Raw genomic sequence first — 13470 nt, 5'->3', positions numbered from 1 at the left:
GTGTTCGTTTGCTGTGTGTCGACTAGGAGGTGTGTGGGGATATACCTAACTTTCGATTTGGAATGTGCTCCAAATACCAATGTTACCTTAATGTTATTTCAGAGCCAACTAACGTGGGCACCCAGGCCGGTATGGCTGTGTTCGTCGCTGTCCTTGTCGTGCTGGTGATCATCGCCGTGTACCTTCTGAAGAGGTACTGCATATACTTGTGTATATTACAAAATATATGACACAGTTTACAACATTATACAACATTATAAAAAGTTTACAACATTTCAAAACATGTTGCAAGATTCCAAAAAATACAGTTGACAACATTACAAAACATTACAAACATTACAAAACATTACAAAACATTACAAAACATTACACATAGTTTACAGCATTACAAAACATTAAACAAAGTTTAAAACATTACAAAACATTACAAACAGTTTTCAAAATTACGAAACATTACAGATTGCAAGATTCCAAAAATCAGTTTACAACTTTACAAACAATATAGTTGACAACATTACAAAACATTACAACCAGTTTAAAGCATTACAAAACATTACAAATAGTTTTTCAACATTACGAAACATTACACACAGTTTACAAACTTGCACAAAATTACTAACAGTTTACAAGGTTGCACAGCGTTGCAGAAACGTTTACAACTTTACAAACACAATACAGTTTGCATCACTACAATACATTACAGTTACAGTTTACAACATTGCCAAACATTACAGTTTACACATTTCAACATATTACAAACGGTTGACATTATTACCAAACATTACAGATCGCAACTTTGCATCACATTAAAATTTACAGCATTACAAAACATTACAGATTGCAGCATTACAAACAGTTTACAACAATACCCAAAAAATATAAACAATTTACAACATTAAAAAACATTACAAACAGTTTACAACAATGCAAAAAATACAAACAATTTACAACATTAAAAAATCATTACAAACAGTTAACAAACAATGCAAAAAAATACAAACAATTTACAACATTAAAAAATCATTACAAACAGTTTACAACAATGAAAAAAATACAAACAATTTACAACATTAAAAAATCATTACAAACAGTTTACAACATTTCCAAAGATTAAAAACAGTTTACACATTGACAAAGTAGACACTATTTATGGATAACACATTCTTTCTTTCATGTAAAGGCGACGTTTCTGTGTTGAGCCTTATACCGTTGTCAAGCAAGACTAAATAATGAACATGGTACAGAATATATATGGTAGAGGGAGGATTAACAACAATAACAACACTTGGATACAAGTAAGAGATTAACATGAATAAATTAAGTAACAACAGAAGGATAATTCTGTAACAACATGATGGACAGCGAACACGGTCATGATGGGGAGGCCAAAAAGACAGGGCTTAGTAAAGTCATGGAGGTTGTTGGAGAGGATTTGGACGTTTTTCCAGTTGATGTTGTTATTGGGACGGCTGCTGATACCCCACCAGAATCCTTCCTCCCTTAGGAAAATCTGCTGACTCCTTCATCTCAGGCTCCATTGACTTCTGCGGCGAACTCAAGAACATCACCGACCCAGATGAAATTCATTATTCAGCCTTGCTTGACAACGGTATAAGGATCTATACAAAACGTTGCCTTTATTGTAAATATTTTTTGTCCATAAATTTTGTCAACTTTGACATTAGTCAACTTCTAAGTAATGCCTATCAAACAATTCAGTTTACACATTACAAAACACTTCAGTTTACAACATTACAAACAGTTAACAGCATTGCAATAAAGTAGGTTACAACATTGCAAAACATTGCAAACAGTTTACCAAATTACAAAAAGTTGACAACATAATACATAAGAGTATTATACATAACAAATAAAAGTACAAACAGTTTGTAACATTTCAACACATTACAGTTTACAGCATTACAAAACACTTCGACTTACAGCAATACAAACAGTTTACAGCATTACAAAAAATACAAACAGTTTGTAACATTTCAACATATTACAACATTACAACAAATTTTAACAGTTATCATTATTACAAAACAGTACAGATTGCAACGTCACAACACATTACAGTTTACAGCATTACAAGACATTACAGACTGCAACGTCACAAAACATTACAGTTTACAGCATTACAAGACATTACAGACTGCAACGTCACAAAACATTACAGTTCACAGCATTACAAGACATTACAGACTGCAACGTCACTAAACATTACAGTTTACAGCATTACAAGACATTACAGACTGCAACGTCACAAAACATTACAGTTTACAGCATCACAAGATATTACAGACTGCAAAATTACAAACTGTTTACATCACAAAATATCTTTGAATGTCTATCAACGGTAATTCCATGCCTGTCAATAGTCTATTATATGCTTATTGGTACAAGTGGTAATTGGCATTGTTAGCGTCTGATGGTTCGGTAGTGTTCTTGAAAGGTAGTTACATGTGTAACTTTAAAATATATATACACGTACAGTTATATGTTCTATTTTACTTGGATAAAAAATACATTGAGATTCTAGTTGTTTACCGGTAATTCTAGCTTAAAGCTAGCTACATTGTTTTTAATGCACTTTGAACACATTACACAGACGGCAACAAAAGAGATCGAATGGTGAAGTCGCTGCAGCTTCGTCTGATGTCGTCATTAACCCAGCATTTCCTGGTACGTAATAATAAATTTGCAATAAAAGCGGCAAGACCATTTCTGTATTCATAAGAAATCTCAGGTAAAGGCAGATTCGATTGTACGATTCTGGCTATATCCTGAGCATGTGTTTCTGAATTACTTATCAAATAGCGACGATACTAGGTGTTCGCGAAAGGTGAGCGTATCCTGCCACACAGGTGGCATCCGTCACAAACGCATGCAATGACAAGTCAGTTGTTCACCTGAAAAAAAGACGCGAAACATATGGTACAGGTCAAAAAAGGGAATTGCAACGGACTCGATCTTCGTTACTGATGCGTCTAATTTGGAAATTTCCAAAAATTCGCTGTGCAGAGTTGCGTCCCTTGGGCACGCCAAAAACCCATGATTGTAGGTTCGAATCCCGGTTCGCCCCGATTATGTTTCACGGTTTGTCAGCACCATACCCGTGCTCGTGTGTTTCACCGAAGTGGTAAACGTCTGAGACCTGCATCACTTCGGGCTTTCCTCCCACATTAAGCTGACACGCCGTTATATAACTGGAATACTGTTAAAAGCGGCGTTAAACACAACTCACTCACTCCTATCAACATGATAATACAGACTACTGGAATGAAAACGTGCTCGCTAAATACAATGTTTATTCCTAATGCAGGATATTTACCGTCCCCAAACACACTCGCGTGATAACCTCTTTATCATATAATGTCATTCTTTAATTCTGTGTTTCAAAATCGCTTTCCCTCTCTCACAAACATTACCTAAACATTGAGAGTTTTCTTGGAATGCGGGCATTAATATTTATTACGTCACAGGGTAAGTGATGTGTCAGTCGGACAGTGACAGTAGCCAATATAGTTCCAACTGAAATCTGTTTCTTATACAGTGGCGAAGCAACATATACGCAAAACAACAATTGTTTTAATTGCCTTTCGCGGCAATCCATCGGTCTGTCCGCTAGAGTAACTGCCCTTTGTCAAAGGAAAGCTACTCTAACCCTAGTCTATGAGACGTCACGGCCACGGTCAGACGTTGTTCACAGTCGGTCTGTCCTGTCATTACGTTAAGAAGTGTAGTCAGATGTACACACAGCGACAAAACGAAACAAGATAACAATTCAAACATATTTCGGCCAAATCCAACTATTTTAATTTGTGGAGAAGGTTTCAAGCCGCAGAGGTCTACAAGCACAGATATGGCTACTGATCCCGCTTGGCTAGGCCTCGTGCCCTCGCAAAATTGTTTCGAAATTTATGTCTCCAAAGTTGCCCAAACTTTTATAATGCCTTAGCTACTTCACAGTTAGACACTGATATTCAGTATATTAGACTATTCTTTTGATAATGATAGCAATTATCCCTGTAGTTTATCCAGATTCCCGATGGTTAATTCTGACTCGATCGCCGAATGACGAGGGCGACGCCATGTTTGTTTATAAACAGTGAAAGTAGTCCCTACTTTGATATTTGATATTTGCATCTCTATCCTCACATGACCCCAACGGATATCGTTTTTATCCGTTGGCTTTATCCTGCCGAGAAACCTACCCATTATATGATAATACAGACTACTGGAATGAAAACGTGGTGGTGATTACTCGTGGTAACAGCACTGGTTCGTGACCATGGCAAACCCGGGTTCCATTCCCCCGATGGGTTCTATGAGTGAAGCTGTTTTTGGTGTCCCCCCCCCCCCCCCCCCCTCACCGTTTAAGGTCAGGGTTACTGTATTGATCAGCATGTGATCGGTGTCCCAGTATCGTTCAGTCATGACCCGGTAGCATCCATTTCACGCCTCATCAATCAAGCGGTGATGACTTTGTTGAAACTGACAATGGTCTGAACATACAATGCCATTTAGAAAGTGGTTTGTAACAAATGTTATATTTGTGTGTTCATAGCTTTCGGCCATGGGAGCCGTGCCAATTTACACATGGCAGAGGGGTACACAAACCACGTGATCTAGACTACCAGTTATCGGACTTTCATTTTTTGTGGAAGCCTCGGTGGCTGAGTGGGTTAGATCGCTGACTTTGTGTGCTGGCGATTAGGTGCTTCACTTTGGCAGTGTGGGTTCGAATCCCGGACGGGACTCAACCCAAAACAAGGACGTGAATCTGTACTTTACTCAGAAAGTGTTATCCCAAATATAACATTTGTTACGTTGCCAATGGTCTACCGGCTTTTAAACAGCTACTATCCTATTGGTCATGTACTGTTATCTTTAAGGTGAAGAAGGCGTGTTGGACGAGAATGATGATGACGGCATTTACGCCAATGTGGAAGTGACCACGGTCAAGGTAGCTAAGCTTCGAGAATACATCGCCAAGAGAGAGGACAAGTTTGTGTCGGAGTATGGGGTACGTTACTTCACGATATTGTGCCTCGGACGTCTTTGTTCTTATCGACTCGACCGCCTCCGTGGTCTTGTGGTAGAGCGTCCGCCTGAAGAGCGGAAGGTCGGGGGTTCGATCCCCGGACGCGTTATACCAAAAGACGTTAAAATATGGTACTTGTTGTTACCCTGTCTGGCGCTCGGCATTAAGGGGCTAAAACAAGGACTGGTCGGCTCGGAGTCAGTATACTGTGTCTGAGTGGGGTATTCATGTTAAACTGCGGCATGGTATCTCAGTGAGCTAGCACTATAAATCGGCATCAGTCCGGACTAGTACAAGCAGACACACACGTACACACACACACACACACACACACACACACACACACACACACACACACGTGCATGCACATCGCTTTATAAGTGCAATAATCTTGGACGCGACGTTAAACCCAATTTCACCTCACCTCTTATCGACTCGAACTACTTACGTCTATTTTCTTCTGATGTCTAGGGAATGCAATGCTGTACTTTTATGTTATCTTCTAATGCTTAATACCGGCGTTTATATTCCTCTTTTGATAAAGTCTGACGTTTACGTTGCTTCAAAATATACACTAGGGCAACAGAGGTGTGAACAGATATTAAAAAAGTATGTAACACGTTTTTGGCTGCACCTATGATAAATAATGAATTGATGGTTATAGAAGTACATGGATCAGTTCCTTACTGTAATGGCGGTATCTGTATGTGGCATCCGTCACGCGACAGTCATGTTTGTGCCTAAACTGAGAAATCTCAAACATTGATGAATATCAATGCATTTAGTACATACTCCGGTTACTGCATCACATGTACAGGTGACACCCGTGAAACATGTTCTATTGCACAGCTGTTTATGTTTCATATAATGTGATGCAACTTCCCAGGACGTATGTTTCACTTCCAGAGAGTGCCCCGGGGTCTTCTTCATCCTCACACCGCCGCCATCAGCCAGGAACACATGGCCAAGAACAGATTCAAAGCCATGTATCCTTGTACGAACTCTGGTTTAAATGCTATCAACTTTGAACAGTATATATTGCAAAGTATCACGGAAATGAATATTGACATTAAAAATACTAATCGAATAAACGCTATTTCATAGACCTGTGTGCTAAGTAATCCTTCCCAACCAGTCTGCTCCGTTGGATGTCACAGGCCGAGGCTTAAAAGTAATGTGAACACTAAAACAGGAATGCATAAAGTATTATCAAGTATATATTGCGTCATTGGTAAAATAACTGCATTTTTATTCATTCAACGCTTATTCTGAAAGAACGTCGTAGCATATCACGAGTATGAGGGCCTCTGAGGCGTAAAAGTTTAACTGGTCACACAGTTGGTCACATGATCTCTTACAGATGACCACTCCCGCGTTGTCCTGCAGAAGATCCCTGGGGACAAGAACTCCGACTACATCAACGCCAACTACATCAACGTATGTCTCCCTTTTTATTTATGCTTGCATACTTACATATTTCTGTCCGGCGTAATAAGGAATAACTGAGCTAGTGTGTGCTTTTGACATACAGCTGATAAGATCTGGATTTAAACAAGTGAGTGAGTTGGGTTTAACGCCGCTTTTAACAGTAATCTAGTTATATCACGGCGTGTCAGCTTAATGTGGGAGGAAAGCCCCAAGTGATGCAGGTATCAGACGTTTACCACTTCGGTGAAACCAACGAGCACGGGATTGGTGCTGACAAACCTAGAAACACGATCGGGGCGAACCGGGATTCGAACCCACAATCATAGGTTTCTGGCGTGCCCAAGGGACGCAACTCTGCACAGTGAATCGTGGCGCCTTAGACGACTGGGCCACCCGTGCCCCTGGATTTAAACAAGAACTATTGAGACTGAGGTATTAATCAATATACCTTTGATATGTGATAGGCATTTAGAAATGGGAAGAACGTGAAGACATGACACTTTTTATGAATAACAACTTCTCTATTCTCTCAAAGCAACTTTTAGGGATTCTACTTGCCTTTTCATCAGATGAATACCGAGTACATATATTGAGTTAATATGTTCACACGTTGTTTACCTTGTGTGTTATATCTTCCCATTGATCATAATAACCTGAACATGAAGAGTGATATTATAATAATAATAATAATGATAATAATAATAATAATAATAATAATTATAATAATAATAATAATGATAATAATATTAATGTTTCTCATTATGAGTGTCATTGAGGGGGTGGAAAGTAAAGGGCGATTCAATGATGCCTAATGTATGTATAATTGTACACAGACCTACAAGAGGAAGAAGGCTTTTATTGCAACTCAAGGTAAGGGTTAACCCCACCTGGCCTATTAACAATGGCTCTGTAGTATAATCATTATCCTATATATATTTCTCTGCTTTGTTCAACTATCGAGTTCATCTCATCAACTAGCCTCATAATCTGGAAAATATATTCTATCATCATAAAATTTATCTAAAAGCCAACCTAAACGCAAATCACGACGCCGGCCGGTTCTGTGACGTCATGGCATTTTCTTAGAACGTTTTCTCCATAATGGAACGATAAGAATATTTTGCTAGAAGTTGCTATACCATTATTGAAAATAACATTGTTATTGTGTTCGTAAGGTCCAACGCCGAAGACTGTGGGCGACTTCTGGAGGATGGTGTGGCAGGAGGAGACCAACATCGTCGTCATGCTCACCAGACTCAAGGAGGGGATAAAGGTGATGCTGCAGCTCAAACATCTAAATGTTGTCACTTTCTCCTCATCCGTAAATGTCATACACGATTAAATTAAATATTAAATATTTGTTCCGACAAAGAAGATTTATGTTTCTTTTAAGAATGTCGGTGTATGTGTTTCTGTTGCTGTGAATGTCGGTGTGTGTGTTTGTGTTGCTGTGAATGTCAGTGTATGTGTTTGTGTTGCTGTGTATGTCGGTGTATATGTGTGTGTTGCTGTGAATGTCGGTGTATGTGTTTGTGTTGCTGTGAATGTCGGTGTATATGTGTGTGTTGCTGTGAATGTCGGTGTATGTGTGTGTTGCTGTGAATATCAGTGTATGTGTTTGTGTTGCAGTGGATGTCAGTGTATATGTGTATGTGTTGCTGTGAATATTAGTGTATGTGTTTGTGTTGCAGTGGATGTCAGTGTATGTGTTTCTTGCTGTGAATATCTGTGTATATGTGTGTTGCTGTGAAAGATTTTGTATGTGTTTGTGTTGCAGTGGATGTCAGTGTATGTGTGTGTTGCTGTGAATATCTGTGTATATGTGTGTTGCTGTGAAAGATTTTGTATGTGTTTGTGTTGCAGTGGATGTCAGTGTATATGTTTATTGCTGTGAATATCTGTGTATATTTGTGTGTTGCAGGTGAAATGTGAGAAATACTGGCCGGAGAGGAACAATCCACTGCAGCTGGCAGACCTGACCATCACAAACGACGGGGTCGTTGAGAGACCGGACTACTGCATCAGACAGATGATCCTCCAGCACAAGAAGGTTCTCACCACCACAATATCTGATACATTACCCCTATAGATCGTGTCCCCTGTACCCCATGCTTGTCAATAGAGTCTACCAGGATGGTTACAACGTATGACCTGGCTGTGTATCATCTTATACCTTACCCCTATAGACCGTGTCCCCTGTACCCCAAGCTTGTCAATAGAGCCTACCAGGATGGTTAAAGTGTGTGACCTGGCAGTGTATTATCTTATACATTACCCATAACCCTGTAGACTAGGGGCTTGTTCCATAAAGCGATCTTAGTGACATGATTGTCGTAAGTCAGTGTTAAAGTATGGGATTTACCATCGTCTTAGCGCTAAGATCACTTTGTGGAACAGGGCCCCGATCCCCTGTACCCCATGCTTGTCAATAGAGCCTACCAGGATGGTTACAATGAGTGATCTGGCAGTGTATCATCTTATACATTACCCCTATAGATCGTGTCCCCTGTACCTCATGCTTGTCAATGGAGCCTACCAGGATGGTTACAGTGTGTGACCTTGCTGTGTATCATCTTATACATTACCCCTATAGATCGTGTCCCCTGTACCTCATGCTTGTCAATGGAGCCTACCAGGATGGTTACAGTGTGTGACCTGGCTGTCTATCATCTTATACATTACCCCTATAGACCGTGTCCCCTGTACCTCATGCTTGCCACGAGACCCTACCAGGATGGTTACAGTGTGTGACCTGGCTGTCTATCATCTTATACTTGACCCCTATAGACCGTGTCCCCTGTACCCCAAGCTTGTCAATAGAGCCTACCAGGATGGTTACAGTGTGTGACCTGGCAGTGTATCATCTTATACACTACCCATATAGACCCTGTCCCCTGTACCCCAAGCTTGTCAATAGAGCCTACCAGGATGGTTAAAGTGTGTGACCTGGCAGTGTATTATCTTATACATTACCCATAACCCTGTAGACTAGGGGCTTGTTCCATAAAGCGATCTTAGTGACATGATTGTCCTAAGTCAGTGTTAAAGTATGGGATTTACCATCGTCTTAGCGCTAAGATCACTTTGTGGAACAGGGCCCAGATCCCCTGTACCCCATGCTTGTCAATAGAGCCTACCAGGATGGTTACAATGAGTGATCTGGCTATGTATTGTCTTAACAAAAAGGGTTTTCGAGCACTGGTTTGTCTGGCCCAGATTATAATTACACTGAGACATTCAATCTTAACCCATCAAAAAAGGTTCCATACCCAACATGATTATGGACGGGAGCAGCCATTCAGCCGGACACAGCCATGAGGCTGTACTATTGCTTAAAGCGGCGAAAACATCATTAACACTCTTTCACACTGTAAATCTACAGTATGACATTAAGAAAACCAGAAAACAATTTTGAGGTATAAAGATATTATTTCTAGACACCATCACTAACAATAAACAATGAATTTTCTGAAGGAATTCCTAGGCAGATCTCTTTACAATAAGGAGATAAAACAAGCACTGGTCATCACGGAGTCACATAGTGTCTGAGTAGGTTTGTCCAGAAACCGGCATCAGTACTGCAATACGACGTGCAGCCCACCCAGATCTCCAACCATCACCACCACCACCACACACACACACACACACACACACCCCACCACACACCACACACCACACACACACACACACACACACACACACACACACACACACACACACACACACACACACACACACACACTACATGTACGTTTCTAAATAAATTCACTAATCTTAAAAGTCCATTACAATATATTTACCCATCCATCCCCAAGTGTATATTTATCATACTGAACTATTTAGAAAGACACTATGAATATGTTCTATGAATATGTATTCCGCAACAGCTGAACGAACGCCGTCGCGTGATGCAACTGCACTATGTCACGTGGCCGGACCATGACGTCCCATCAAGCCCTCAGCTCGTGCGGTTCTGGAAGGTGTTCCGGTCAATGACGGTTGACAGCCAGGCTCCCGTCGTCGTTCACTGCAGGTTGACAAATTAACCTAGAACTTCCTTTTATAGTAACCTATTCAAAACAAGAAGAATGATCAGTGTGTGTTGTAGGTTTTTGTGAAGAAAGCATCATTCTGAACAGGTAACAGGGACGATGTGAAAGCATGTTGGTTAAGTTTGCCAAGTCCAAGACATAGATTTAATTCCCAAAATGGTGCAGTAAGTGAAGCTGTGTCATCCCTTTGATCTTTTTACGCAAATTGTGTGAGTGGAGGGTACTTTCTGTAGAACAGGCCACGCTTACCCTATCGCGAACACCTGGTGCCATTTCAGTTTTTCAGTGATCCTTTCATATACTTTTACCACTACCGTATTCGACGTAATAAGCGCCCAGGACGCTCTCAAAAGTAGAAATAGGGGGCTCTAATTAGATTATTATTTTGAGTTGAAAGATCGTAAATTTTGTGGTTTATGCTGACAGCCTGAAATGTTTATATACGACAGATATATTTTTCCAGAATTCAGTTGCCCACAATTAAGGGTGCATATAACATACGAGTGCGTATTATACACAAATAAATATGTCTTGTGTACATTAATCAATTGGAAGGGGTGCAAATTGAGATTGTTCACTAACCAATATATTAGCAAATATCGCTTATTAGAGCAGGGCGCTTATTACGTCGAATACGGTATTTTACCTTTTAGGCCCAATGAATTCTGTTTCGGCAGATGCTCAAGACACGTCGATCCCTGGTGTTGACGTGTTATTTCCTATACATCATTGTGCGCCATGAATAAATCACATTAAAATTAAAATAACCATGGATTTTCAGAAAAGTGCATGATAATTACTAACACTTTGTCATAATTACCCTGATGCCCCTGAAATTGCACGTGCATAAAATCCCCTGAGTAAACAATTCGTGAAACATTGAACGTGGGACCGGGTCAGTTCAAACATTACAGTAAACCATCGATGTGTTGCAACTGTTAAAAGCAACTTTGATGACGAACACACTTCGTAACGTCATGCCAAGCCCTTCTGAAAATGGGTTGTTGTGAGCAATGGGAATGCTTGAAACCGAAAACGTTGTTGCTTGGCGCTTTTTGTGTTTAATGGAACAACATGCAGTCACTCTGGTGGTCGATACCAACAGACTTGGAACACCAGGGACCGACAACGTTCAGGACAAGCATGAGTAACGTCACGTCGGCAACGTCTGGTTGACATGTGAACATCGGGTTCGGACTGCAACTTTGACGGCCCACAGCATCCTTGGCTTGGTATCCCGTCCGATGAGTCCGACTTTTCCGTCCCTCCGATCTCACGTCCTGTAGATTCTTGGACGTCACATCGTATTTCAGGGGGACACTACACGCCCTCACGTGTGACGTGGGGTCACGGACTTCATTGAACAATAGAACATTCCCACACTCCTTTGGCCTGCTGTTCTCCATATCTGTCGCCAATCGGGCATGTGTGTGATGAAATGACACGTCGTTTAACAACTTCCAAACAAACTGGTGACGTTGGTCTAGCTACGACAGCCCTAGAACGACACCCAATACGCCTCCCTCCACCTTCCTGTATCGCCAACTAGGGAAAGTTTGTGTTACTGCTAATGGTGGTCATACCCGATACTGACCCTTCGCCACATTCCGCCTGAGATAACGTTTACAGAGGACGTTGTATTGTTCTGTGGCAAAATCGTTCTTTATATAATGCTGCTAAAAGCAGTGTACATTTTACTTACTCACTCTGTGGTAGTCACGTGAGGAACCCGTCACCAGTACATGTACACAGTCGCCCTGAGAAATGTGTTTATTTCCAGTGCTGGAGTTGGGCGGACAGGGACGTTCATTGGACTGGACGCGCTGATGGAGCGGGCTCTGCAGGAAGGAGTGGTGGACGTCCATGACTTCGTCCTCAAGATGAGAGCTGACCGGGTCAGCATGGTGCAGACAAAGGTCAGACAGAGAAACCGTTTGTCCGTTGTTATTGCTGATACTCAGTATTATTGTTAGACAGTCAAAGGGTTAATATTGTCCCGAGCCACATATAGATCAAATGTCAATGAGTGCAAGAAAAGTAACATTCGTGATGGATATGATTAACACTCTTAAAAACACACGTTCCTGAAATTCAATGTCAAGGCAGACGTTCCATGGATGTTTGATACATTCATTCTTTCACGTTGACGTACCTCGACATAACCAAACTTTCGGAGACTCAATTTCACGAAACACCTGTCGGCTCATTTATATTATGATACATACTATGGCAGGACATTTCTGAGCTTTTCTGTACAAAGTGTTACTTAATGGTTAGTCCCAGCCACCACCAGCACACGCTAGAGGATCAAATATATGTCTTAAGCCTCAGTGGTGAAAGAGCCTATATTTAACGGACATTGGTAGACATTAACCAAGAGCCTATATTCAACGGACATTGGTAGACATTAACCAAGAGCCTATATTCAACGGACATTGGTAGACATTAACCAAGAGCCTATATTCAGCGGACACTGGTTGACATTGACCAAGAGCCCATATTCCACGGCCATTGATAGACATTGACCAAGAGCCCATATTCAACGGACATTGGTAGACATTGACCAAGAATAAATATTTAACGGTCATTGGTAGACATTGACCAAGAGCATGTAGATATTCAACGCACATTGGTAGACACTGACCAAGAGCCTATATTAAGAGGACACTGGTTGACATTGACCAGGAGCCCATATTCAACGGTCATTGGTAGACACTGACCAAGAGCCTATATTAAGAGGACACTGGTTGACTTTGACCAAGAGCCCATATTCAACAGTCATTGGTAGACATTGACCAAGAGCATGTAGATATTCAACGGACATTGGTAGACATTGGTAGACACTGACCAAGAGCCTTTATTAAGAGGACACTGGTTGACATTGACACATTGACCAAGAGCCTAGACATTGACCAAGAACCTGTAGATATTCAACGGACATTG

At 40.9% G+C, this 13470-nt stretch overlaps 1 protein-coding gene across 5 annotated transcripts in view; it reads left to right on the top strand.

Moving 5' to 3' along the window:
- The window catches only part of LOC124116616, a 72119-nt gene that overhangs the window by 43232 nt on the left and 15417 nt on the right, over positions 1 to 13470 (top strand). For all 5 annotated transcript variants that reach the window (XM_048401398.1, XM_048401396.1, XM_048401399.1 and 2 more), the window contains 10 exons: positions 103 to 193; positions 2612 to 2685; positions 4899 to 5029; positions 5954 to 6041; positions 6408 to 6484; positions 7309 to 7345; positions 7651 to 7748; positions 8397 to 8525; positions 10363 to 10508; positions 12308 to 12443. In XM_048401398.1, the coding sequence (XP_048257355.1) occupies positions 103 to 193; positions 2612 to 2685; positions 4899 to 5029; positions 5954 to 6041; positions 6408 to 6484; positions 7309 to 7345; positions 7651 to 7748; positions 8397 to 8525; positions 10363 to 10508; positions 12308 to 12443 (1007 nt within the window). The remainder of the gene's footprint in view (positions 1 to 102; positions 194 to 2611; positions 2686 to 4898; positions 5030 to 5953; positions 6042 to 6407; positions 6485 to 7308; positions 7346 to 7650; positions 7749 to 8396; positions 8526 to 10362; positions 10509 to 12307; positions 12444 to 13470) is intronic.

The sequence above is a fragment of the Haliotis rufescens genome, unplaced genomic scaffold (assembly GCF_023055435.1).
Source record: "Haliotis rufescens isolate VD_foot unplaced genomic scaffold, xgHalRufe1.0.p SCAF_22, whole genome shotgun sequence".
In the NCBI taxonomy this organism is placed as follows: Eukaryota; Metazoa; Mollusca; class Gastropoda; order Lepetellida; family Haliotidae; genus Haliotis; species Haliotis rufescens.
The sequence above is the reverse complement of the archived record's forward strand: the minus strand, read 5'-3'. Positions and strand labels throughout refer to the sequence as shown.